The sequence below is a fragment of the Nanorana parkeri genome, unplaced genomic scaffold (assembly GCF_000935625.1).
Source record: "Nanorana parkeri isolate BGI_ZX_2015 unplaced genomic scaffold, ASM93562v1 scaffold737, whole genome shotgun sequence".
Taxonomy (NCBI): Eukaryota; Metazoa; Chordata; class Amphibia; order Anura; family Dicroglossidae; genus Nanorana; species Nanorana parkeri.
In genome coordinates this window covers 725,752-752,345 of record NW_017307005.1, presented here as the reverse complement: position 1 = coordinate 752,345, position 26,594 = coordinate 725,752, and the positions used below count along the sequence as shown (strand labels likewise).

Here is a 26,594-nt window from a genome sequence, read left to right as displayed (position 1 = left end):
ATGTACAAGACTAGCTATTTACGAGAAGTGCGCAAAGAGAAATATGAGAGATCTGATGGCTTTGATGAGCAAAGTCTCGTAGACATTAGCAACCTTGGTTTGTCTCAGGCAAAAGGCCTGGAAAACTTGCAGGAACTCAATGAGAGGTTTGCCAATTACATCAATCGAGCTAGGGTTCTGGAACAAAGAAATGCCATCTTTAGAAAGCAGTTGGAAACATTCCAAAGAATGGATGAGATTTCTGGCCTGGAAGAAGCTTTTGCGGAACAAATTGAGCTAAATCGACAGAGAATTCGTGAACTAGCTTCTGATCGGTCCAAACTCGAGAGGGAGTACAAAGATGCCCAGAGGACAGTCGACGAATTTAAAACTAAGTGAGTAATTTAAACTTTTCTTACCATTACACTGATTTTTCCAGGATCCATCTGAAAAGCAAGTCTCAAGAACCCATTGTACAAATACTAAAAAAAAAAAATTTTCTTGAGCAAAATAATAATTTTAAATACACAGCAAACAAAACTGTGAATTATTTAAATGATCTTAAAATATTAGTAGCCAAAATATTTATTTTCTGAGTAGCAAACATTTTCTTGCTACAGCAGTGCCAGACTGAGGTTTGCTGGTCTCAGCAATAACTCAAATTATTATTATAGGTGCCTACCATGTCAAGAAATATAATTTGGGACAGAACAGATTTTGAAAACCAAAAATACATTGTAGTGGAAACTAGTAAAGTATTTGACAAAGAAAATTGGAGCGTATATATTTTAGGCCCATCTAGCGGGTAAATATTTTGTGCTATTAACAAATTATTTTATACAGAAAAACATATCTTAAGTTATTGTTAACAGGATCACAGATTCTTTAAACCAGAAACTATGATGATAAAATATATATATATATGTATATATATATATATATATATATATATATATATATATATACATATATATATATTTGCAGTTGAAATAGATTTCATTACACTATAACTCCACTTCAAATTACAGTGTAACAATTGAAAACAGCTCATACACCACTTAACACTATATATGTTCCCTGACTGTTTTTAAATAAAGACAGGAAATGAAAGTGTGTAGATGCTGTTTAACAGGTTTTTAGTTGTTAAAACACTTCAATGAGTGTTGTTTACCTATGTAGCACCAATATCCAAAAGTACTGGCTCTACTGAGCTCACGAGTAAAGTTTTCTCAGCATAAAAAAACTTGGCAATTTGATTTTAAAAAAAATTAAATAAAAAATAACAGCAATATTTTTTTAATATCGCTATGGATTGAGGTCAAAATTAGTCTTGATGTAAACTCTGTTCCCACGAACAAATGGCAGGTAAAAGCCTGAGCTATAGAAATGAATTACAACAATGTAAATCATGGCAGTTTATCATTAAATTAATTGCATTAACTAAAAATCAAAGACACCTACATCTTTGTTCTAATGACAAATTGGTTAATTACAGTTACTGGAATACACATGCGCAAGCATATTTCATTTTCCTTAGGTGTTGATACACAATATTAGTTCATAATTCTAAAAAATTTAATAAGTTAAATAAAAAATATGTATATACAAGGAAATATATTCAGGCAAGCTGAATTTTAATAATGATTTTAGAAAATGATATATTTCAAGGTGAAGATATTTGTTATATATTTTTTTGCAAAAAAAAAAACATAGCGCATGAGCTGAATATATGATTTCATTTATTTTTTTCCACATTTTTATGAAAAAAATATGAAAGATAATAATATTTTCGAATTTTAATATGGACAATTTTGATATTTTTGTTCTCTTTTTGTTGAAGGAAATCAGTGTAACATAACCCATGCAAAGTACCATATTTTTTTTAACCATATTTTTTAATATGTTTATCATCATCGTCTCTAGGAAAACAATAACTATGGGTTGAAAGCTATTATTATTATTTTTTAAAGTACCATGTAGGAAAAAAGATGCATGCATGTGTGAATTATTGCATGATTGTATGCATGTGTGTGCAAAATGTCTGTTCTTTTACTAATGTGTTTCTTATGAATGAATAGTAGAATCTTTTAGCACTCCTATGCACATGCCCTTTAGTGTTTTATCCTTAAATATTGTGTTGTATTTATTCATCCTGGCTAACAATAAAAGTCTCTCAGCAATACTTCTATCAGCACAGAGCATTCCTTGTGTAATTTAATGCGAAAAAATAGTATTGACCTCTCCTGCCTACAGATAAAAACTTTGGTAGAATTCTTGTAAACTCCCAAAGCCTGTTAGATTCGGCCTTTGCCATTCTTTCTGCACAACTGCTGATTTATTGAAAATAAAAACAGAATGCATGTTTTTTGCTGAAATGTTATTTGGAATCTTGCTGGTACAATACATGCTTTGCATGACAGTTATTTAGTTATGTCGATCAGTTCTTATCCTTCATTGTAAAGTGAATCTCTAATGGTTTCGGTTAGGGTTGCACAGATACCAAGTACAGTACTCGGTACAAGTACGAGTACATGTACAGATACTTTTGAGTTCCAAGACTAGACTAGAGAAAAATTCAAAAATTAGGAGGCAGCTGTCATTTGTATCCACAATAATTAAAATACATACAAAATCATTATACATTCTCTTTATTGCAGATCGTTCAAATAGACAAAGGCCAAAGGTGAATTTGTAGTTATGCAAGATCTTATCAAGCTATTGGATAAGATCTTGTTTTAGAAAGTTGATATCTAAAAGTGTTTTGGTCACTGTTATATGGCAGTGTCTAGTCATAAATTACCCTTGTCACTATAACCAGTACCAAAGTAAACCTCTTGCAAACGCAAACTAAAAGAGGTTTTTTTCAAAATTGCAACGTGTTCACATGTTTGACCACAAGTAATATATTCTGGTGACATAATTGTATACGGTTTGGATAAATTTGAATATAATTGCTGATTCATATTGCAAAATGTGTAGGTTTTAAGTAACTATAGTTGCCTGTATGCATTTACTACATATAAACAACCAAATCTTATCTATAGAGATAAATAATTAAACGCATAGGGTATTGGGATGCATTGAACCGACAAGCTTAATCTGTAGTTTATGATGTTATTACGTTATTATTTGGTACTTCTATTTCTACTTATTTTAAAATAGGGGCCAAACCCCAAATTCATATGGAAAAGTAAAATATTACATGATAGATTATATGTGCAGTTGGTTTATATGTAATACAAGTTTTTTTAGAAGTCTCTAGACATTTCTTATTTTTGGTCACAGATACGGTAATGAATGTGAGTACCAGCAACTTCTTAAAGGAAATCTTGAAAGACTAAATAAGGTAAGAATTCCAGTTTGGTAGCAGCTATTACACTAATCATATTGAATCACCACTTTTTCCTTCTATGTTTTCTTGTTGATCATTCAAAATATTAACCTTTTTTTATCCAGGTTGCAGTTTTATGCAATATTATAAGACAATGTGATATCCAAATACAAAAACTGAGATAATAAAATAACATTATATATCTATAGATATATATATAGATATATATAGATCTATATATATCTGTAGATATATATAGATAGCTGTAGATATATATAGATATCTATAGATATATATGTATATATCTTCTTTCTTTGTATACTTTAGGAAAATGTTGTCAACCATGTGAATATTACCTTTCATTTATCTTGGACTTTTTGTGGTACACTCAGCTTGCACCTTTTTATTTTTCAAATGTTTTATATATATACAGTATATTAGGGTTGCACAGATACCAAGTACAGTACTTGGTCCAAGTACAGTACTTGGTACAAGTACGAGTACATGTACCGGATACTTTTGAGCTCCAAGACTAGACTAGAGAAAAATTCAAAAATTAGGAGGCAGCTGTCATTTGTAAGGAGCACACGGAGCTCCTGGGATTTGTACATCTCTGTTTTAATGTACGATTTTGTTTTTATAAATATAAATAAAGGGATGCACAGATACCAGTTTTGCGAGTACGAGTACTGGTACTTGCCGAGTACTTACAAGTACGAGTACTGATACATTTTTGTTTATTGTCATGTGACAGTTTTTCTAAAACAATACAGACTAATGATTTCAGGACAGTGGTGGAGCGCCAGAGCCAGGTCCCAGCTGCAACCGCTGCAACCCTGGTAGTTCTCATGAAAATGCCAAGTATCTGCACTGGTACTTGAAAAGTATCTGTACATCCCTAGTTTGGGTCAGTTTTGATCTTATGTTTGTCACTTTTTAAATCAATATCTTTTTGTAATCTGTTGCTTAATTATACCATCTTTATTTAAAAAAAATAAAATGTAATGCATGACAAATGATTCCCAGAGCACTATAGTTGAACTAAAGAGAGAGCACAATACTTACCTTTCACCTGTGTGTGTGTGTGTATGTATTTCTTACGTATTTCTTTCACACACACACACATATATATATATACAATATACACACACACACATATATATATATACAAAATCATTATAGTGATTTTAGAGTGCCAGAGCCAGGTCCCAGCTGCAACTTCTGCAACCCTGGTAGTTCTCATGAAAATGCCAAGTATCTGCACTGGTACTCGAAAAGTATCTGTGCATCCCTAATATATATATATTAGGGGTGCGGAAATTAACGATTAATCCAACGATTAATCGTTAATTTCTTTGATCGATCAAAATTATTTTGATCGATCAAAGTACTCACCTCTCCGCCGTATATATTTATTGTTCCTGTCACCTTCCCTGATATGTTCGGTCCAGGCAGTCAGCTGACCTAGTTTTGCGCCCTCTTGTTGTTCTAACAAGGCTGGTTAGACCCCACAGAGCCCTGCTACCCTGGTGAGGCCCCCTCAAAGCTCTGATGAGACCCCCCTCTGTATGTGCGTTATAATTAATCGAAATTAGTCAATTAATCGATTTAAAAAAAATTAGATTAATCGAACAGGAACATTTTAATCATTAACAGCCCTAATATATATCTATATATATGTGTATATTGGGAAAGAGGGAAAGAGGCTGCAGGGACCAGTCTAGCAGACAGGCAGGACTGAGATTCAGGTGAGTATATCTTTGTTATTTTACACCCAAGACCAAAACAAGCACTTAACCCTTACACCTATACTTCTCAACCTTATTTACAAAGTTAAGTGAACATAAAGTATGCTAAGTGAACAGTCTCTATTCTTTCAGTGAAACAACTCTATCTCTTAACATCTGTCCCCTGAGAATATTTTCCACTGTTCCTGAGATCAGTTTGTTGATATTTAACAGTCCATAATTGCTTACATTCTCTTTTGTGAAAAAAAAATGAACCAATTATTGTCATAGTTTGTTGAAATGTTTGTCACGTCAAACAATAATATAATATGTTCTCCCTCTTGCTTTGATTCATTCAGAAGATATAGTATAGTATCAGTAGTTCCTTTTGGCCGGTGCTCTGACAGTCTTCACTGAGCTCTGGCTGAAAGGAAGAATTAGTAATGTCTGCACCAGTCAAGGGTGTAGACTGTTCTAATCAACCACTGAACCACCAGGGAATATGCCCCCTCCCTGCAAAAATGTAAGCAGGTGAGGAGGCTGTTTCTTTTCTTTTATGTGTGTGTGCAGGGGGGACGGGACGGGGGGTGTATCATTGTGTATTAGTGTGTGTGTGTGTGGGGGGGTATTTCTGTGTATTTGTGTATTGTTGTGTGTGTATTAGTGTGTCTGTGTATTTCTGTTTGTGTTGGGGTGTGCGTATCTCTCTGTGTGCATATTTCTGTGAGTGTGCGTATTTCTGTGTGTGCATATTTCTATGTGTGCTTATTTCTCTATGTGCATATTTATGTGTGTGTATTTCTCTGTGTGTGCATATTTCTCTGTGTCTGTGTATTTTTGTGTGTGCGTATTTCTGTATGTGTGCGTATTTCTCTGTGTGCATATTTATGTGTGTGTATTTATCTGTGTGTGCGTATTTCTGTGTGTGTATTTCTGTGTGTGTATTTCTGTGTTTGTGTGTATTTCTCTGTGTGCATATTTCTTTGTGTCTGCATATTTTTGTGTGTGCATATTGCTGTGCGTGTGCGTATTTCTCTGCGTGTGCGTATTTCTCTGTGTGCATATTTATGTGGGTGTGTGTGTATTTATGTGTGCATATTTATGTGTGTGTATTTCTCTGTGTGTGCGTATTTCTGTGTGTAAGTGAATGTGTGAATCTGTTGCTCCTCTATGATTAAAATTAAAACCTGTGGAGGAAAAAAAGCACATATACTGACACTGCACACATATACACATGTATGCATATTGATATGACACACACAGAAACGTTAACACACATACCAACATCACTCACAGAAAACCTGGCAAACCATCACAAAAAGATATACTGACATTATAGACACACACACACAGACATTAAAGGAGAACTATGGGGTCAGGGCTTTTCCCCATAGTTCTCCTTAGGGTAACGGGAGGACACAAACTAGCGTCCTCCCGTCACCCTAAGCTCAGTATATCGCGAGCTACAGCTCGCGGTATACTGAGACGCCGCAGCCAGAGCGGATCCCTACATCGATGTCGAGATCCGCCCAGCTGTGTGAGTGACAGCTGGCTCTGCCTTTCTAGAGGCAGAGCCAGATGTACCCGCCTTACATGGTATTCACATAAGGCCTCATTTAAATACCATGTGACTTCTTTTAGAGATTTGTAGTTTTAATGCTGAGACAATATATTATTCTCTTAAAGGCTGTTTTTAGCAGTTGGGTGTTTGTTATCATTTTTCATTGTCATGGTATATAATATATACTAAAATATGAATATTTATGGTATTCTTTAATCATGTTCAGGTATCTTAATTTTTGGGGGGCTGTCTGTTTGATTTGATTTGTGAGTTTATGCCCATTTAGATAATTACATATTAAAGGTTTAAAGTTTTCTATTCCTACCAATGCACAGCCCTCCGTTTTTTTCTAAACAGACAACATTTACCTACCTGAGCATTCGTGAAAGAATGCCAATGAGTCAGGATGAATGTTTTTGATTTGAACACTATTATTTTCCCACCCGCCAGATACTGATTATCAGCAGATCATTATTTCCTTTGGGCATCTTAAAATGTGACAATTTACTTGGTTCAAAATGTTCTGTTTACAATGTATGGGTACTTACTAAAGATAAAATTATATATGTCCGGCACTAAACTTTGATAAACACGCATTGGATAAAATAAAATTGGTGGCGGTGGAGAAACAGAAACAGTAAAACAGGTTCACTTTCCACAGCTGTATTTGCCACATGTTCCTTTCATAGCTTTCATCCCTAATTATGTGTCATATTTCACTGTGCTGGTTAATTCCTGCTCTCTCCATGCTAGATTTTATAGAATAAGATACCATTGAAAGCAGCGGTCAGATCTTTTCATCTTCCATGTTATGTACAACTGGTACTGAAATGTCTGTACCAAACAAATCAATAAAAATTCCATTATAGACACTAATGTGGAAGCCAAAAGAGAAATAAAAAGATAAAATGAGAGTTTTATTGGTCTTTTTTTATCCATTAGTAATATGATAATGTTGACTGAACAGGGTATTGCGCCACACAAGTAATCTTACATTTACTTACTTGTCTACTAGATGGATTTTTGAGCACAGGGAAATCTCTAAAGTAAAGTGAAATTTTAAAGCCCTAGCCTTTTAACAGTTGCTAGTATTACAGTGTGTATATATATCTATATCTTTAGATATATCTATATCTATAGATATATCTATATATACACTACGTGACATGTTTTGCAGCATATTTTTTAATGAACTTTTACAGTTGCATGAAGAGCCCACAGCCCCGTAGAATGTATACCCGACCCTGTTAAGGGTCTGACATGGATGGGGGGGGGGGTGTCCCCATACTATTGCCATATTGCACGCTCGAGCAAATATTTTTATTCCTTCATGTGAAGTCTTACAATGCTTTATATAAACCAATTGACCCCCTAGACTCCTTGGCATTGGATGGAAAGCACTACGTGGGTATCTCCTAAGTTTGTTTTGACTGATGCCATACCTTTTCTTTCATTTTGTTTTTTATCAGGTACAGGCAGGTACAGTAACCTAAACAGAACATCAGGTCTTAACTGTTAGAAATCAGTATTAGTGCTGATTAACCTGTTTCCAGCTCTGAAAATAATAGTTCTTTTGAGAGTTTTATAGATACTAAAATGCTACTAATGCTTGTTTTCTTTTTTGGTTTTGGAAGTATCATTTGGAAGAATGAATATATCCCATATTAATTAGTCCTGTGTGACATGACTTTGATGCACTGTAGTCATGAGGTAGCCATACACACTATTCAGTTTGATTCGATAGAGAGCTCCACCTGCTTTAAGCCCATTTACAGATTCCTGCAATTATGAACAAGTGAAGAAGAGAAGCTTTCACAACAGGTGCCGCTACAGCTTACAATCCAATATAAACAGGGAGGGTACATATGTGTATTAGGTAAGTTTAGTGATGCATATTATTCCAACTGTTGCATTCCGTAGGATTCAGAACTTACTTAAAGCCCAACTCCAGCCAAACCTTTTTGTTTTAGTATTGGATAGAGTGGAAAGACTTAAAATTCCACCCAGGTTTTTATTTATTGTCTGTGATCTACCCCTTGGGGAGATTTTGCCTGACACTTTTAAAAGTTCTTACCCTTCTCCACGCTACTAAAATTTTGTATTTGTCTGGACCCCATTGCAGAACTTTCCCATGGTTTCCTATGTGAGCAGGAAGTGAGAGGAAAGCTCAATAGGGACAGAGATGGCAAAAAAACCTAAACAACACTCTAACCCTTCCCCACCCTATCCAAAATAAAATACAACATTTTGTCTGGAGTAGGGTTTTAAATAACATGCTATGGTGAGGCTTCATATATACAGTACACAAACCATGATTATAATGCTAAGGATTTACCACAAAAAGTTGATGATAAAATGCTATAACTTTTTTTATTTTGATATCATAAATCATGTGGTTTTTTTCTTGGCTATTTATTTATGTTAGTAGCTAGATACTCCTGAAATGTAGGGACTTAAGAATATTCCATTTTTAATAACCACCGCAAGTGGTTCAGTGCATGCAATTTCATTAAAATTACACTTTCCTACTGACTGACATTAATTACTACAATTTTCTGATGTCCTTCAGGCAATTGCTTACACAATCTGAAGTTCAAGCCAAATTAAATGGAGACAATGAGAAGATCATTATTTTCTCTCTACTTTTCTAAATGTGACAATCTTATAGTAAAGCTTCAAATGTAAAGTGAGGTAAAGGTAAAGGTTCAGTGAACGGACTGTATGGCTAGGCAGATGAAAAGGTGTGTTGAGTAGGAGTTAAGGTTGTAAGGAAATAGAGGCGAGTTTCACTTGATTTGTCACTTAGGATAAAATTGCCTGTTTCGATAAATTTATCATAAAATCAACTAAAAAATACAAAAAAGTTCCACTGCCATTATTCAACCCCTGCTGCTGCCACTTAGTTAAGCTGCCAGGCAGTCTGCTGTCTCTGTGGGTCAGAGAACTTTCACTGACCTTTGTAGCAGTGCCCCCCTTCAAGTGGTGTGCAGGGGCATGTGCCGTATGTGCGATGGATGTGCCATGGGCATGTGCCTGGATGCGCCACTGCTATGAATCATTATGATTTGAGACAGCTGGCACATGAGTAGTCTGTTTCGCAAACCATTTTTAAGTGTGAGTTAAAACCAAGTGCTATTGAGGGCAGCTGTGTTTTAATTCATACAGATGTAATATGGAATAAATTAGATGAATATGCTGTTCTAGTTTTAAAAAAAGTCAGAAGTTTTTCCTTTGTCATAAATGCACAGACATCTTCCTGGCAATGTTTGGTGTGCCAAATCATCTAGGATACGGTACTTAAAAGGGACCTATACCCAAATTGGACTGATGTAGTAGAGTTGTGATTGTGGTGTACAACTTAAACATCTGCTTCAATGTTCCATTGTGTCCAGGATGTAGGACATCATGGATTCAATTCACTGTAATGAAAGCCCACTCCTTGTCAATATTTTGCATGTTATTGGGTGGGGAGCTGTTGTGACAAAACACCTCTTCGGCGTATTGGCAGTGCATAAGTACAATTTGTAGATAACTTTACCAATCGGTCATGGTCAGCACAGCCAAAATAGGGCATGTTCAAGAGTGCCCTAGACATGGTGGTTTAATGCCATCACATGCAACCAGGCCCTGACTAATTGGTCTTACAAATGAATGCTTTACACTTGAGCTAAAGGTTTAGCTTTTTTTCTCCTTTAAAAGGCAAGGCTGGCACAAACCAGAGTTAGAAACTCAACATGTTACAATAGGGGCTTCTGACACTCAGAAACATTAACTATCTTTTTAGAACTAGGCCTCACATGGTGTGGTCTTCTTGACCTGTGTAAGGTCAAACTTTGATCCTTCCAACACAACATGGGTGTATATTAAAAATTAAAAAGGGTCACAATATTTTTCTCCTGATAAGCAGATTATTTTGTCTGTTTCTAGAATTTCCTTATAATGAGCAATATTTTGCCTTTTTAGGAAGCAGATGAAGCTTTGTTGAGCAATCTAGAGCTTCAGATTGAATCTCAGTTCTTGCAAGATGACATTCATGCCGCAAAGGACCGATACAAGAAGGTAAAGTAAACTAATTTGGATATCATTCTGAAAATGTGACATTCAAACATCTGCTTTAAGGTACCCATGAAAATGTTACACTTAGCCAAGTCTTGCTTGTTTATTCAACGTAGAAGGGAGGGAGGAAGGAGGCAGATGCTTCTTATCCTACAGTTGCTACTGGGACACATTTTCTAATCAAGTCTGATATGCCCACTGAGAGTGGTTGGATTGCAGATGTCTTCCTTCCCCCATAGACATGAGTCTGTTGCTTTTGACTGGTATTGCTAAATCCCACAATCATCACTTTTAAAGAGTGATTCAATCTATAGCTGCTACAAATCCAATTTTCCACTGTACTGTTAAAAGCCAACTCTTTTTTGGATTGAGTAGGGAACAGTTAAGACCATCGTTTCAAAGAGAAACCACCTAAAAACCTGCGGGTGTACATTTTCCCCTGTAATTGTACTTTCTTATTCCAAATATATAGAGCATAAACCCCTGTGTACCTTGTCACCCACATAGACCATATTATGGAACAGTAAGCATGGGGAAGTCAATCTAATGAAGTCCCAAATAGTAGTAAAACGTAACCGGGGTTCTAATCCTTTTCCAGTCTATCCAAAACAAAAATTAAAAAAAAATGTTTTGGCTGATCTTACACTTTGTCATTTTTTTATAAAACCTTTCCATTTTCATTACAAACCTTATTTTAGACCCAGCAATGACATCACTGGGTCTCTTTGCTTCTCTGTGCAATGCAGGCAGATCATGGCTAACAGGAGGGGCTGTACAGCCCTAGCTAATTTCCTCATACTTTACTGAGCCTCCATAAATGAAAGGCTGACTGAAATTTTATGAAAGAAAGAGGCAGGCATTACGGCTAGGGAGGGAAGAGCTAGATAATGTTGATCCTAGATATGAAGTGACTGCATCTGACTTGCTGTACCTTCTAATGCACATGACAAGCTCACAGTGTGCACTGAAATCAGAGTAAGCATATATGTACAGAAGGAGCCAGTACAACTGTGCAAGACTGAAGGTTACACTGGAATTCAGCTGCAAGACTCTCATCTTGGGAGATGTCGTGGTGGAAGGGTCCCCATGAACTTTTCTGTGAATTCTGAATCATTTATTTATATTTTTGTTTTCCCTAACAGAACCTCATGGAAATTCAGACTTATGTTAACATACTGCAACAAATAATTCAGACAACCCCTCCTGTGACTGCTATCACTGTTGGCATGTATGAGGTAAGGACAATTTAATGCACGTAAATACATAATTCGTACATCTGTCATGTACCCGCACTTTTGTATGCTTAACGTTTTTCATTTAATCTTAGGAAAAGCTAATATCGGAAAGAAGAATTCCAATACTGCAATGCCAGCTTGAAGAATATAAAAGCATCTTATGTCAATTACAGGCACAGAAGACAAAACTGCAGGCTGATGTAAGAAAATGTATTAAAACAGTAAATTTAAAGTGACACTAAACTGAGGAGTTAAAGCTTAAAAATGCATTGAGGTACCTTAACTACTAACAAAAATTGTAGCTTTTTTTGTAAGTATAACTTCAGTACAAATGAGTAAACTAAACATGAGATTGTAGTCCATCCCAGGAGTGAGCTTGGAGCGGTGGCTACTTTACAACACACACAGGGACAATGGGGAACAAAAGTAGCCACCCTCCAGAAGGAAGGACATTGTCAGCACCAATTCAGAGATGATTTGAGGATCTACAGCTGAGTGGTACACAGATAAGATACATTTTTTAAAATATTTAGAGTACTTCAATGTATTTTTAAGATTTAACTCCTGAGTTTACTGTAAATAAAAATGACAACATGGTTAACAGTGATACAAACAAATCCCCATCTGTAAAGTCTGATTTGAATTAGATGAGACTTGTTTTTCCTTTTCAGTGCTTTCAAAGTGTAATTCCTTAAAACTCTTCTTTTTAGAGTTTTGCTGTTTTGGATAGAATGGGTGTGGATTAAACCCTTATTCCTATCCATGATCCAGATATAAAATTTCCCACCACTTCCGGTCCGAGTTAAATAATTATCACCAGGACAGGAAGTGGGGAGAGTTTCCAAAATAAAAAAATCAGAAGTCCTAGCTTACCACACTCCACTAAAATACTTTTTTTTAAATATCTTATATTATGTTTCACAATTATAAAGATTTCCCATTACAACTCAAAAACTACTCAAAAACTATTCAAAAACTATTCAAAACAAAATAAAATAATTTAGCTCAAGTTCCACTTTCGATACTGTATACAGTGACTCTTCACATACTTACATTAGTAAGTGTTTAATACAGATGCCTTAGGGTAGATTACAGGTAGGGATATTATCTCCTTCCGTTCTCAGTGCATCAGACATAAAATGCTACATGTCATCTTTACATGGGGGAAACCATTTCATTCCTCCCTAATAATGCAAGTGCAGCTGCTGTGCTGTTATCTGTATTAGCTGATAATGTGACATCACTGTCATGGTTATATAGATGTGTCTATTATATGTGTTATATTAGCACTACATGAAGGCATGGTAAGATATATTTGTTTTATTTTAAATGAGATTGTATACCTATGAAATCATTTTACCAATTTTTCACATTTACATTTTTAGTTATATTTTTATAAAAGGATTTTTTATAAAATGATTTCCATTATTATCTATGACATCTACATGCTGCACCTCTTGTTTTGAAGAACACAGCATAGGGAATGTGCTTGACCAGCTCTATTTTATTAGAAGTACACACAGAACTTGGTTTGCAGAGTTTCACTGAAAGCTGTAAAAGTGTTAATGGAGGCCCATTCCAGCTCACATTAAGTTTGGGGTCATTTCTTCTTAGTTGGCTTGTCTTGTGATTGATGTAATATTACTGCTGTTGTTCAACACGGTACTAATTCCACCACCCATCATTTAGACAAATCTGCCCTCTAGTGGCTATAAATCAGTATGTTACATTGAAGAGATCAAACAGTAAAGGGGTTATTCATGAAAGTGCCAAAGGATCCAACTGTAGCTTCGGCTGATCCTTCGGCTCTCTTCGGCCCCCGGAGCTCTTCAGTTCGGCCATAAGCCCTGCAAATGACAGCTGGGTGGAGTCAGCCGTGATCTCATGACTGGCTCCGCCCAGTTGTAATGACTGATCAACATCCCCAAATGACCTGGGACCGCTGATCTGTCATTAAACAATAACAACTGGGCGGAGCCGGCCGTGACATCATGGCCAGCTCCACCCAGTTAATATTCATTGGCCGGGACCTGCTAGAAGACTTTAGCAGGTGCCAGCCAATAGGAAACAGTTGGGTGGAGCTAGCTGTCACTGCTAGCTCCGCCCAATTGTCCTTTTATCATTGTTTTTTTTTTTTACTATTTATTTACATTTTAAAAATATGTTTCAAACTTTTTTTTTAACTCTTTCCATTGATTTTCTATTCTACTCGGTACCACGGAGGTACCGAGCAGATCAGCCGAGCCGAGTGCCGCTCGGCGGCATTAGGCTATTAACTCACTGCCGTTCGGCCCCTATGAGAATAGGGACCGAACGGCAGCAAGTGAGCTGCCGGAGCTTCGGCTCAGCAGATCCAGATGTTGGATCGGCTGAGTCGAACTTCTCCTGCACTTCGGCATGTTCGGCTGACCGAAGTGCAGCCGAAGGCAGCCAATGTACAGCTGAAATCAGCCGTACTGAGCCAGAGTGAATAACAGAACGTTGTTCGGCTCACTTCACTTCGGCTGGGTTATTTACTCGGCTGCCTTTGTCAGGTTTGTGAATAACCCCCCAAGTAATTAGGGACTTTCTTAAGAAAGAATTATTACATCATATCAAGTGTCATACAACTTCACTTAATATCCACATAATAACCCATACAATACATGGGCAATACTTATACTTCTGCTTCATCAGGAGACATGGTTAGCATATAATTACATTAAAATTAGGAAAATAAGAAAATCCATCTGTACATGGTGATATCCTGTAATCTGTATCAATCTTGTATAAATTAGTATATGAAAACTTACTTGAACCTTTATCAGCACAAAAAGAACCCATTTTTTTCTGTCAATTGAACACAAAATAAAAATATATGATAATGTCTAGTTGATCCAAATAAATATAAGAGATGATTTACTAAAAACCCAGGGTTTCAATAACATTGGATATTTGTTTATATAGTTCTTTGAAATTCACAGAGTTAATATACAATATCCCCCTACTATATGGTGATTGGTGTAAGTCTTACAGCTATTGAGCATGGTAATTATTAGACATGCTTCTAAATACAGTCAGGCATTACTTACCAACTCATCTACTTAAAATAGATTAATGGGATAATTCTCAATATTTTATATTTTTACATTGGCTCACTTTTTTTATTCTTTCTTTGTAAAAATATATCTAGTATTTTCTAGATTATACTACCATCTACTGCCTAAAGGATACAACTACACTCAGCCCATCTTTATTAGAAATTACTTTGAGACAACATGAGGGGATAAATGCATATTTACATAAAGGGATAAAATGTTTTTTATAATAATAATAATAACAATAAAAAATAAACAACAACTATTTCAGGTGATTAAATAGATAGTGCAACTCCTTTAAATGTATACAGTAGCTACTACCACAATTCAGGGTGGTTGTGTGTATTTAAAATTATTTTTATAACACAAAATCTGCATTTTAGATAATATAGAGTTTGAAAAGTGTATGGAAACCTAATTACTAAAATCTCATAGAAGATTTAACATATTTAAGTGATTTCAAAAGCAATCTTTTAAAATCTGTAGTTTTCTTTAAAAAAAAAAATCTGTCTCCCAATCGTGCTCCTGTATTGTCACCCTGTACTGCAGGCTTCCAATGAAATAGCTGTTTCAACACACATTCAGCACAATTCCTAAAGCTTGTGCGAAAGTAATTTGACTCTGAAAATAACTGTCACTTTTTTGAAACTAAGGACTCTTTTTTTGTGTTAGCATTGTGAATTGGGCCTCCTGCGTGGCATGGCCGACTGTTGTTACCATCAGAAAACCTGTCCTGACAAATACCATGCAACCATCATTGGAGTACATTCACGTAGACAGGACGTGGCTGCAAAATGTTTGCAGGAGATTAGTAGCGCTTATATGAAATTAAAGATGGAAAAAAGTTAAAAACAAGTGTTTTTTATTAAACAAATGTCAAATAAAACACAGTGCTTTAGCAAACTCAATTTTATTAATGTAGGGTTTATATCTACTTTTAATATCATATTCCTAATGAATGAACTTCACTATATTATTTAATATCTTAATAATAGTAATTATTGAGACCCTGGTGGTCTAAGGTCCTAGAGGTACAGTGTATAGTATGTGAGGATGCCGAAAGACATACCACTGCTGGAGCAGAGTAGGAGACAGGCTGAGGGAGTATGTGACAGTTGGCCACATCTGAGTTTCGGGTTTGTTTAACTTTTTATTTAAAGGAGAACTATCCCCATAGTTCTCCTTAGGGTAACGGTAGGACACAAACTAGCATCCTCCGGTCACCCTAGGCTCAGTTTACCGCGAGCTGTAGCTTGCGGTATACTGAGATGCCGCAGTATACCGCGAGCTGCAGCTCGCCGGCTGAGACGCCGCAGCTGAAGCGGATCCCGACAATTATGTCTGTACCCGCCCCCTCCCCCATCCGTTCTGCCAGTCAGCGCTGGCGGATCAAAGCGGGGAGGGGGAATCCAGCCCCAGAGAGCAGAGAGCCGTGACAGGATCGAGAGGTGAGCGAACACCGGTATGTGTTCGCTCACCTCCCGATCTACTAAGCCGACCTGTGACAGTCTCATTGTCACAGGTCGGCTAGAACTATGAGGTGAGTGAAAAGCACTCACCTCATAGTTCTCCTTTAACCTAGACACAAACGAGGGCTTAACACTTGCAGTGTGGGAGTAGCTCCACTGCAACGGCTAATACATTGTTTGCCCCGGAGTTCATTTTTAAGTGCATACAAAAGCAAATTTTCCACCATGACTCCTAAGTATGGCAAACCTTTTAAAAAGTAATACAATAAACCTGGATCAATAAAACCCACACACTCATCTCCATATAACAACACGTATGTGCCCCTCCTGCTGTAATGTAATGTGGATTTTATTTGGCAATACCAACTTCACATGCTGGCTATATCTCTTTAAATGTTCAAGCTAAGATTGAATGCAGACTGTAAAAGGCAATACAGTACTTCCAAAATATAAATTTGTCACAAATAGTAATTTTAAAATGTTAAATTAGTTGAAATGTTTAGCTTATTATGAGGTCAAGTAGGTCTATGAAATACATTGGGGTTATACACTGAGTGGCTAGTTTATTATGACCACCTGACGTTTGTAGGCAAATTAGCTATAATTAGCTATAATTTTGCGCTGAAGTTGCAAGAGGGCCAGACCATTATAAATAGGGAAGCAGGTTGTTTACCACGACACTAGAAGTGATTTTTTTCTGAAGATATGGGTAAACAACACGATTTGATTTAACAGCCTTTGAACGTGGGATGATTGTTGGCACTAGCCATGGAGCGAGTATCAAGCAAAACAGCAGAAATCGTTAAATGTTCAAGAGGGGCTCATTGTTAAAGTGTTTAAAGACTGGACTGTCAGACGAAAATCTGGGTCTGAACGTGCGAATTGTGGCCGTCAGCGACTAGTCAATGTTAGGGCATAACAGAGAGTGGCAACACTGGTACAAGACAACAGAAGGGCAACAGTGCAGTGTCAGATTCCTCGCATCACCTTTCATCATCTCGTGGAGTCACGAGGCGGCCCAACGAAGTCATCTCGTGGAGTCATCTCGTGGCCCAACGAAGTACTGATGGGGTGGTCATAATAATCTGGCCACTCAGTGTATATGAAAGACATGTGTGGATCAGTGTTTAGTGCTCTGCTGCCACCAAGTGCAATATTTTAGGTAGTACAATGGTGGTGTTCTAAATTGGATGCCTTAAACATTTTATTGATTGTATTAGAGATGATGAGTAGTGCAAGTTAAAGAAAACTACGCTATGATTTATTATCACACAGCAAATTCAGACAGAAATCCAAATGGTTGAAGAATTGTTGCTTTATTAAAGAGTCACCAAAGTAAAAAAAACAAAAAAAGTATGGGGTCTATTCACTAAGCTGCCGAGTGAATAAACGAACCGAAGTGAAGTGAGCCGAACGCTGTTCGGCTATTCACTTCAGGCTTGTACGGCTAATTTCAGCCGTATATCGGCTGAAATCAGCTGTACATCGGCTTGCTTTGTGCGGCTTCAGCATGTTCGGCCGACCCGAAGTGCAGAAGGAGTTTGACTCAGCAGATCCAACATCTGGATCGGCTAAGCCCAACCTCCGGCAGGCTATTCGCTGCTGTTTGGCCTAGTCTCATATATGCCGAACATCAGTGAGTGAATAGCCGATTTGGCTCAGCTATTCTGCTCAGTACCTCTGTGGTACCGAGCAGAATAGAAAAACAGTTAAAAAAGTAGTAAAAAATAAAATAGAAAACGATTGGGCAGAGGTAGCATAGGAATGCATAGCTAGATTCCAATTGGCTATTTCACTTTGCAATAGCCAATAGCAAACTAGCTATTGCACCCGCCCTCTGCTTCAAACACGCAGAAAACTAGTTGAAAGTAGTACAGTTTTTTTCACTACTCCCTCACAGCTTCACACCTCCTCCCTAATGTCCAGCCTACATCTTCGCCCACCTCTCTATCTGCCAGCCTCTCCTACAGCCTGGAGCCCACATTGTGGGAGATACCAGCTGTAGCTGCTGCACAAAAGAGGCAGAGGCATGCAGTGTTTTTTTGAAACAGGAAAATGTGTTCTGAATATCTAATGTGATGCAGGTGCCTTTAGATCTCCTTTAAAAAAACATCAGAGCCCTCTAATTCTAATGCTCCAGTCAGACTTTCAGAGCCCCCCTCCTTTCTTGCACAGTGCTCTTAGTGAATGCTATATAATCCATGGAGAAAGCATTAGTGGAATCTGCTTTACTTTGGCCTCATATATCTTTGCTCCATATATTGTATACCAGCCCTACAAAGAGGTTGAATTATCATATATTTTATTTATCCCAGAGAAATTATATCAAATGTGTAGAGTGTGCAATAAGGTGCCCATATACTGTACGATTATGGTACGAGAATCGCGGGAAATCCCGAGATCGTACGATAATCGCAAAGTGTATGGAAGGCGTGCAACCGTTTCTACTGTTGCACGTCTTCCGTCGAAAAAGCAGGCTGGAAAACCCGCCCGGAACTGCTGAACGTGCCGGTGTGCGCACGCGCACACTGCCCGTTTGCAGTCATCGGAAGTACGATCTGCCTGTCCAGGATGGGCAGATCGTACGTTTTTTAAAGTACTTTACAACCCTTGCAAGACAGAAGTCTTGCGAGGGTTGTAAAGTGTATGTGCACCTTTCAGAGTCTCTAACTATTAAATTGAGCTGACATGACTGGATAATTGAAGGCAGCTGATATACAATAAAAAGTACTCCCTTAGTAAATTACCTAAGACTTTATGTGAAAGTAGTTCTGTATTTTACAACACCCTTCCCGCCTTTCCATTGCTTTGTTCTATATCTGTGTGGCTATTAGAATGGTTACAACCTTATCTAAGCCACAGTGGATCCTTCCAACCACTTTTGTGTGCATTGCGTGGTAATTGCCAGTGAGTGGAGGGTGCTGTTGTGGCTTTGATGTGGTTAATTGAGTTCTCCTCTATGTTTCTACACAGAGCAAGCATAGTCAAATGTGTCTGACACCCCCTTGTGTTTGTGCTGTTTGTGACCTTGTAGGAGGAGGTGCTGGATCCAAAACACTGTGTTGGATCCCTCTTTAGTAAAGGAAGCCTATGAGAAGTATAATATTTCAGGTAAGGCAGATCCAATTCTTGACAGGACCACAAGGGAGCATTTCGGGTAAACTCCACATGGAATAAAAATGGATTCACACAATTTGTTATGAATCCAAAACCATAACATGTATTTCCTCGTATAATTTAGGTCCACACATTTCAGAGGTCTTCATATCTCCCTTCATCAGAACTTGAATGGTCACTAGTGGTGAAAAAGGAAACAAGGGACTCCTTAAAAGCAGTGTTCCATAAAGAGAAAATGTTTAGAGTGTCAGGTTTCAGGAGCTGGTCTTGCAGCTTACTTCGGATGTAAAAGTCCTCATAGGAATCCATTATTATTATCACTCATAATAACCTTATTTTTTTTAATTATGATTGAACATAGAACGCCATTGTTGGCTCTTTGAACCTTGTGACCACATTTTTAAAAATCCTCTGTTCAAACTAATGTATCATTAGGCCTGATATAGCTGTTCAGTCATTGATCCCCCTCTACCATGTGAAAAGCCAAATGATGCCCCATTAAAGAAAGTTTACTTCTCCCCCTCCCTCTTGTTTCTATCTGTTACTCATTTATCTTATCAAAACATATGAATAGTGATCTATCTCTTTTTGCATACCTATTTTACATGCGCATGTCTGTATGCTTTCTGTAACACTCGCATTATACATCTCCACATAAATTGATGGCTTTTTATGACGTATTACTGCTGCTATTAATAATAATGCTATCATTTTCTGTGGATGATACTAAATGCAGATAGGGAACTCGTAGTCTCTTTACCAGCCCAGCCACAAGCATTTGTATGACACATTTTAATTAATAATGAGAACCATCCATAACACACATAAAATAACGCTGATTTGTTTTAACATTTTGTGTTTTCTTGTTACACCCGTTAAATAATTCACATGGCAAGCACAGTTTTCTGACACTTTGAATTGTGACAATAAACCTTTCATTCAGGAGCTGTGAGTTTCAGGGGCAAGCCCCCTTCATCAGAATCATGATGATTCTGATGAAGGGGGCTTGCCCCTGAAACGCGTCAATCTTGGCTGACTGCGGTCGGTGGACGGTGATGTGACCGGAGGCTACCATGTTACATAGTCGGGGGATACCATGTTGGGTTAACAGACAGTGTGGCCTCTCGTTTGTTGTTAAAGCCTGATGAAAACGTTTGCTTGTGAGTACATGTATCCCTTGTTTTATTTATTGTAATAAACGATTTTACACCCGGAGGTGGCGCTCTGTTCCCTTTTGTTTTCTATGTTTGTGGTGGAAGCCCCAGAGCCTTGGATGAGCAGCCCCTCAAGTCTGTGTGAAAAACTGTGATAAACTGTTGAAAACCTTGAGTGTGCAACAGCAAGTGGATTGTTCAGCTGGCAGCCATTAGCGCCAAGAGTTAAAGAAAACTTTGTGTCCTTCAGTTGCTGTCTTCAGTGACATCAAAGGTGTTTACCATAAAAAGTATGTCCAGGGTATGTTCTGGCTGTGTTGCTATTGGAGATTTTCCTTCACTTTCTATCTGGTGAAACCTTTGTCACCGGGACAGTAAGTGAGAAGAAATCTCTTCAACAGAGATATGGATAACAGTAAAACCAGCCAGAGCTCCATCCAAAACTAACAAAAAAGTTTACACTTTAGCAGTAGCGTGTTGAAGAGGACAACCACTGCTCACACTGGGGAAATTATACATTTCTCTTGGAGGAAATGGCTGTTATAGGAAAGGACCTCAGATATATACCGTAGTAACCTTTTTGGCCTTGAAATGCTTACCATGAAATTGCTTTTACAGGAGTTTTTATTACTTTATAAGGTGACCTGATATTAGCAAGCAACGGGATTCATTTTCTGTATTGTTTTCAGACTTCCATGCTGGATCAAGCTATTAAAAACACCCAGGAGAGCTACGATGATGAGATACAGTTGTACAACGAGCAGATTGAAGTGCTCAGAAAAGGTATAGAAGAAGCAGAAAGGAATTTGGAGAAGTACACCAATGACTGCCGTCAGCTAGTAATATACCAGCAGTCCTTGGAAAATGAATTGGAGAGGTATAAGCGGATCATTGAGAATGAAGATAATAGGTAACTGCACAGCTCTGTATTATAAGTGTCACGATGAGGTGGTCATTTATACATGCTTTCTAATAGCTTATCAGAAGCTCCTGTAAAGAGGATAGGATAGCTGAAGACAGGCAAATGGGTAGACCGAAATGTTCCAGGTGTTCACATAAATAAACATATAGCAATAACCATTTAGGACAATTTTGGCTACCGTGATTTTTTTCTGTCTTAGCAACAAGGCTAAATAAGAGAGGACAGGATACAGATCACTTCTCATGTTACAGACAGAATCGCAAGCTGTTCAATGTTCTACAGCTTTTTGACACAACAGGAAGTAAGAGGAAATCTGTCAACTCTTAGACAGTTCTCTGGAAAAGGTGTCCCCATTGGAAGATTCCCCCTCACTTCCTGTAGGTAACAACTGTAACATTTTGGAATTCTCTTCACTCTCTGTCCAGGTGACAATAGACACCAAAACAAACAAAGTACAGATAGTGAATCTCCCCTCGTGTGGACCAATTTTGCACCCTTTTTTACTTCATCCAAATCTAAAAATATAAATGTTGGCTTCAGATATTAATTACTATGAAAAGGAAAGCATGCCATATAAAACAATTGTAATGCTTTACATTGTCATAACAAAAGCAAATTCTATTTTGAGACATGTGTAGTTCTGTTTTGATCTATTTGGAGTCTGTTTTCTTCTGGAGGCTGTGAATGCAATGCCCTTTCCACCACTACTCCCCCTTCCTTCTTGGCCTTTAGGCAGATAGTAACGGAGGTGTTTCCTGGCCTTCCTGATAATGTGATCCCTGTGATTGACTGTCACGGTGATCACATAATGAGGTACCCGTCCTGCTGGCTCTCGATCATTGCTAAAGAACTGCCACATCTATGTGGCAGTATAGAATAAGTCCCACCTGCATGCTGCCACATATATGTATACAGCCAGTAGGAAGGGATTAATAGAACGCTCATATACACACTTTTTACACATTTATTTAAAACAAATATCTGAAAAATGACAACACAGAGGCAAGTGTAATTAACACATTAACACCCAATGCCCTTTGCATATATATTTTCTGAAGAGCGCCTTTAAAGTCCCACTCAGTTTTAGCATAAAACCTTTATATGGATACCCTATCTCTGTCTCACTGACCCTCTGTCTTGTCCCTCCTATTGATTGTTAAAGGTCCTGTTGTTGACCCTGACTGATAAAGAATTGTAGGCACTGCCCAGCTCAGTGGAGGCTCAGGCACAGGTGAACAAGGCTATGCTCAATATGAGATCTGTGTGGGGGGCATAGTATTAAGGAGGAAGTGGGGAGTGGAGCAAAAAGCAATCTTGATACAAACAATTATTCTTGAAGAAATATTCATGGACTTGAAGAATGCTTTATATAAAATAATTTTTATCTTTTTTCTCTGTTAGATTGAACTCTGCAATAGTTGGAACTCCAATAACACTCTTCATGCAAAGCTACAAATCCTCTCAGATCTCACCTAGAGGAAAAGGTAAAATCTAAGTTCACACCCTTACCATTGTATTCTCTACAACCAATAGAGTGGAGATTAAGTGTGACCTGCTAATCACAAGTTGAACCAATGTTTGTGGAAATGAAATTGTGTTGTAAATGTGGTTGTTTTGCTCTTGACTCTTACAACTGAAACTATTTTGTTTCACTCTAAATTAAGTTACTGGTGCCTCTAAAGGTTTCTTAAACTGTATTTTGCATTGTAATAAAATCCCTTAAATTGTATATAATAATAATAATAATCATATTTCAGTTCCTATGGACTTTCTTATATGAAAGTATCTGAACTGCTTGTACAGCATAAAAATGTAACTCCATTAATAATTGTTTTAAAGTAGAAGTAAAGATTGTATTCGTTGCTTTGGTTACCCTGACAGTTCTACCTTCAGACAGTTTTATAAAAGGGTGAAAATTGTTTGGTAGTTATCGTTGCCCCTGACAGGGCAGCTTCCCAACAAGACTAGTGAGAAAATGTGTTACAGATGCTGCCCTCTTGTGGTGGCAAAATGGAAGTTTCTCACCTTGTCTCATGGTATTTTAAAAGCAATCTTTAACCCTTTTGCTGCCAGGATGTCTTTTGTGTTTTTTTGTTATAATCCACATTTTAGGCCTGACAATTACTGTACTTAAACCCCCTGAGAGTTATATATTCCCCAAAAACACAAACCCAGTAGAATAAAATGGTGGCAGTTGCAAATTTTTACATTGCATGATATTAGCACAACTCTTTCTGAAAACCCAGATTTCAGTAAAAGATACACTTAAGTTAATTTCAGTGCACAAAAACACAATGTAAAAGGCAATTCTCTTGTAAAATATGACAGATTAGATTATGTTAAGTAAATAGATACCCAACATGCCAAGTTAAAAAATTGTGTGTGCTAGTGAGACGGTGATAAAATATGGTTCCCCAAATTGTCCAAAAGTAATGCTTTAAAAGCCTGCACCAGTTATCAGTTTAGAATTAGCTGTAAATATAGGCCCTAGAATTATTGCTCTCACACTGGTGCATGACGATACCTAACATGTGTAGCGTAATCAATGTTTTCATACATAGGCACACCTGACACCTGTTTATGTTAGTGTGTTTGAAGGGGTGGGGGGACTTAAATGTTTTTTGGTATTTTTACATTTATTTTATTTAACTTTATTTTTTGAAATACTTTTTTTTTGCTTAACTTCATTGCTATCACATAGGGGTGCTTACCATTAGTGGTGGCAGGTTCTCTTTAAGGTAACATTAGGGATCTGTTAGAAGCTATTCAAGTGTGGATCGTGCCTCCAGCTCCATTCAGCGGGGAGGAGATTGGCAAATGGATGTTTGCTGGTTTCTCTCACCACTTCCTGCCGACACCTGCAATGTCCCAGGCTGGCAGGAGGGGCAGCGGAGGCAGGGGTGGTGGGGCCCTGTTCATTGGCCCCTGAAAGTGAACCATGAACCGGTGGCAGCTCAGCCACTAGAATCACTTCCAGTGTAAAGCCAACAGTCAACTTTACACAGCTAAACAGTTCTAGCTGTTTACAGGGGCCCAAAGCCAGAGCCGTAAGGGATACGGCGCTTGCAGGGAAACATTTAAAAACACTCTCAGGCCCCATTCACACTGAGCGACATGAAAATCGCGCGACTTTGAGCGATATTGCGTGACGAGCGATATTGAGCGACGTGTCGCGCGACTTCTTCCTATTGGGCTGTATGCAATCAGGAGCAATATCGCTCAAAATCGCTCTAAAAAAGGGTCATGTAGGAGCGACAAGCTACCAGCGACGAGCTACAAGCGATATTGAGCGATATTGAGCGACGAGATGTGAACAGCTCCATTGAAATGTATTGGTGAAGCTACATAGAGCGATATCGCGCGGAAATATGAGCGATATCGCTGCAAAAATCGCGCGATAAATCGCTCAATGTGAACGGGGCCTCAAGTGAGGGTGATCATGACCAAATATCCCTGTTTCATTTACAGGTGCTCCTTTAATTACTGTTTGAGTTCTCCATACTTAAAACCTGGGCACGTCTTATCTTAAGCTTGCTGCTGGCAATTATGCATTAGAATACAACCAAATAAATGAAGAGATGCACAAATACATAGCAGTCCATGTAGACATGGGCGAGCTAGAGCCTGATTATATGAACCTGTTTATTCTAAACTTCTCTCTCTTTCAGTGTCCTTCAGCAAAGTAAAACATTATGCTGTGCAGAACATATAGCAAAACATATTTCCCTTTTCTACAAGGGTTCGTGTATTCTGTGTTTTCACAAATGGTCTTTTAGTAACACTCCTTTTACAATTCATTTATTGGATCATTGTTTTCATTTATGTGTCTTTATGTGCAAGAAGCATTTCTCAGGCATAGCTGAAGCATGTCATTTTATTTAATCTTCACATGTAATTCAAATAGGTCACAAGAACATTTTAGGAGGTACCTGATTACTGTTTATTGTCATCTTGCATGCATCAAACGTTTGCCATAAATTTCTGCCTTACTTGCATACAAATGTCAACACTTGAACAACTGCTGATGAGTTCCTATTTATTTTCAGATATAACACTGGCTATACAAGATATAGCTACAGCCAAACCAAGACAAAAGGGTGTCACAAGGAAGATGTCAAGGAAAAAAGAACTATCCATGGAAAAAAGTGATGTTAGCAATGAGGACAAAGTCCTAGAGAGAACACTGGAAAGTGTAGACAAGAGATATGAAATAAAGTATGATGATTCTGTTTATGATGAAGCTGAAAAAGAAGCTGAAAGTTACTTATGTCCAGAAGATGTTCCAGATGGAGCACAGATAAGTAAAGCATTCGACAAGCTATGTAATATAGTAAGAGATAGAATAAGAGGGTACAAGAAACCAGAGCCTTCTCCAGAGATCTTTACCAAAGGTCGCTATGTTCTAGTTACAGGCGAATCTAGCTACATGGACCCTTGCTTCTGCTCTTCCACTCCACAAGCAGGAGGTAGGATAACTGTTAGCATCATACATGATCTTTTACCAGGCGATGACATTGTACTACCTATTCCAGAATTACCTGAGCCTTCAGAATCATCAGAAAGTGACGACGATGAAGCTGGTTCAGACGAAAACAAAGCAGAAGAGACAGAGGATGATGATAAACCAAAAGAGAATGACAATGATAAAAAAGACCAAGATCCAGAGAATAACGAGGAAGCAAAGAAGCCACCAGATGTCACTAGACCAGACAGCACACATCATGGATCTGTAAGTTCTACTTCTGACTCCGTAAAAACTCAGAGATTTAGCAGAGGCCACAATGTTAATGACAAAGAAGAAAGAAGTCTGAGGCCTTTGCGAGGAAGAGATTTCCCAAGCTCTATGAGTTATGAAAAAGTTGAAGTGGTTGAATCAATTGAAAAAATTTCAGATGACAGAGTGAAGAGTTATGAAGAAACAGCTATGATTGTAGAAACCATGATTGAAAAGACAAGAAAAAAATAA

The 26,594-nt window shown here is 37.7% G+C and overlaps 1 protein-coding gene across 1 annotated transcript; it reads left to right on the top strand.

Annotated features, from left to right (window-relative positions):
• On the top strand, nucleotides 1-26,594 carry BFSP1 (beaded filament structural protein 1). Its single transcript, XM_018564222.1, has 8 exons — nucleotides 1-374; nucleotides 3,265-3,325; nucleotides 10,562-10,657; nucleotides 11,797-11,889; nucleotides 11,982-12,089; nucleotides 21,396-21,616; nucleotides 23,030-23,112; nucleotides 25,675-26,594. The coding sequence occupies exons 1-8, from the start codon at nucleotides 1-3 to the stop codon at nucleotides 26,592-26,594; spliced, it is 1,956 nt and encodes a 651-aa protein (XP_018419724.1).

What these genes read in the sequence shown, in the direction of transcription:
- BFSP1 (XM_018564222.1), top strand. Translation starts at nt 1, where the DNA reads ATGTACAAGACTAGCTATTTACGAGAAGTGCGCAAAGAGAAATATGAG. An exon ending in CAAAGGACCGATACAAGAAG is followed by an intron (nt 10,658 to 11,796) that starts GTAAAGTAAACT and finishes TTTCCCTAACAG; the next exon opens with AACCTCATGGAAATTCAGAC. An exon ending in GATCTCACCTAGAGGAAAAG is followed by an intron (nt 23,113 to 25,674) that starts GTAAAATCTAAG and finishes ATTTATTTTCAG; the next exon opens with ATATAACACTGGCTATACAA.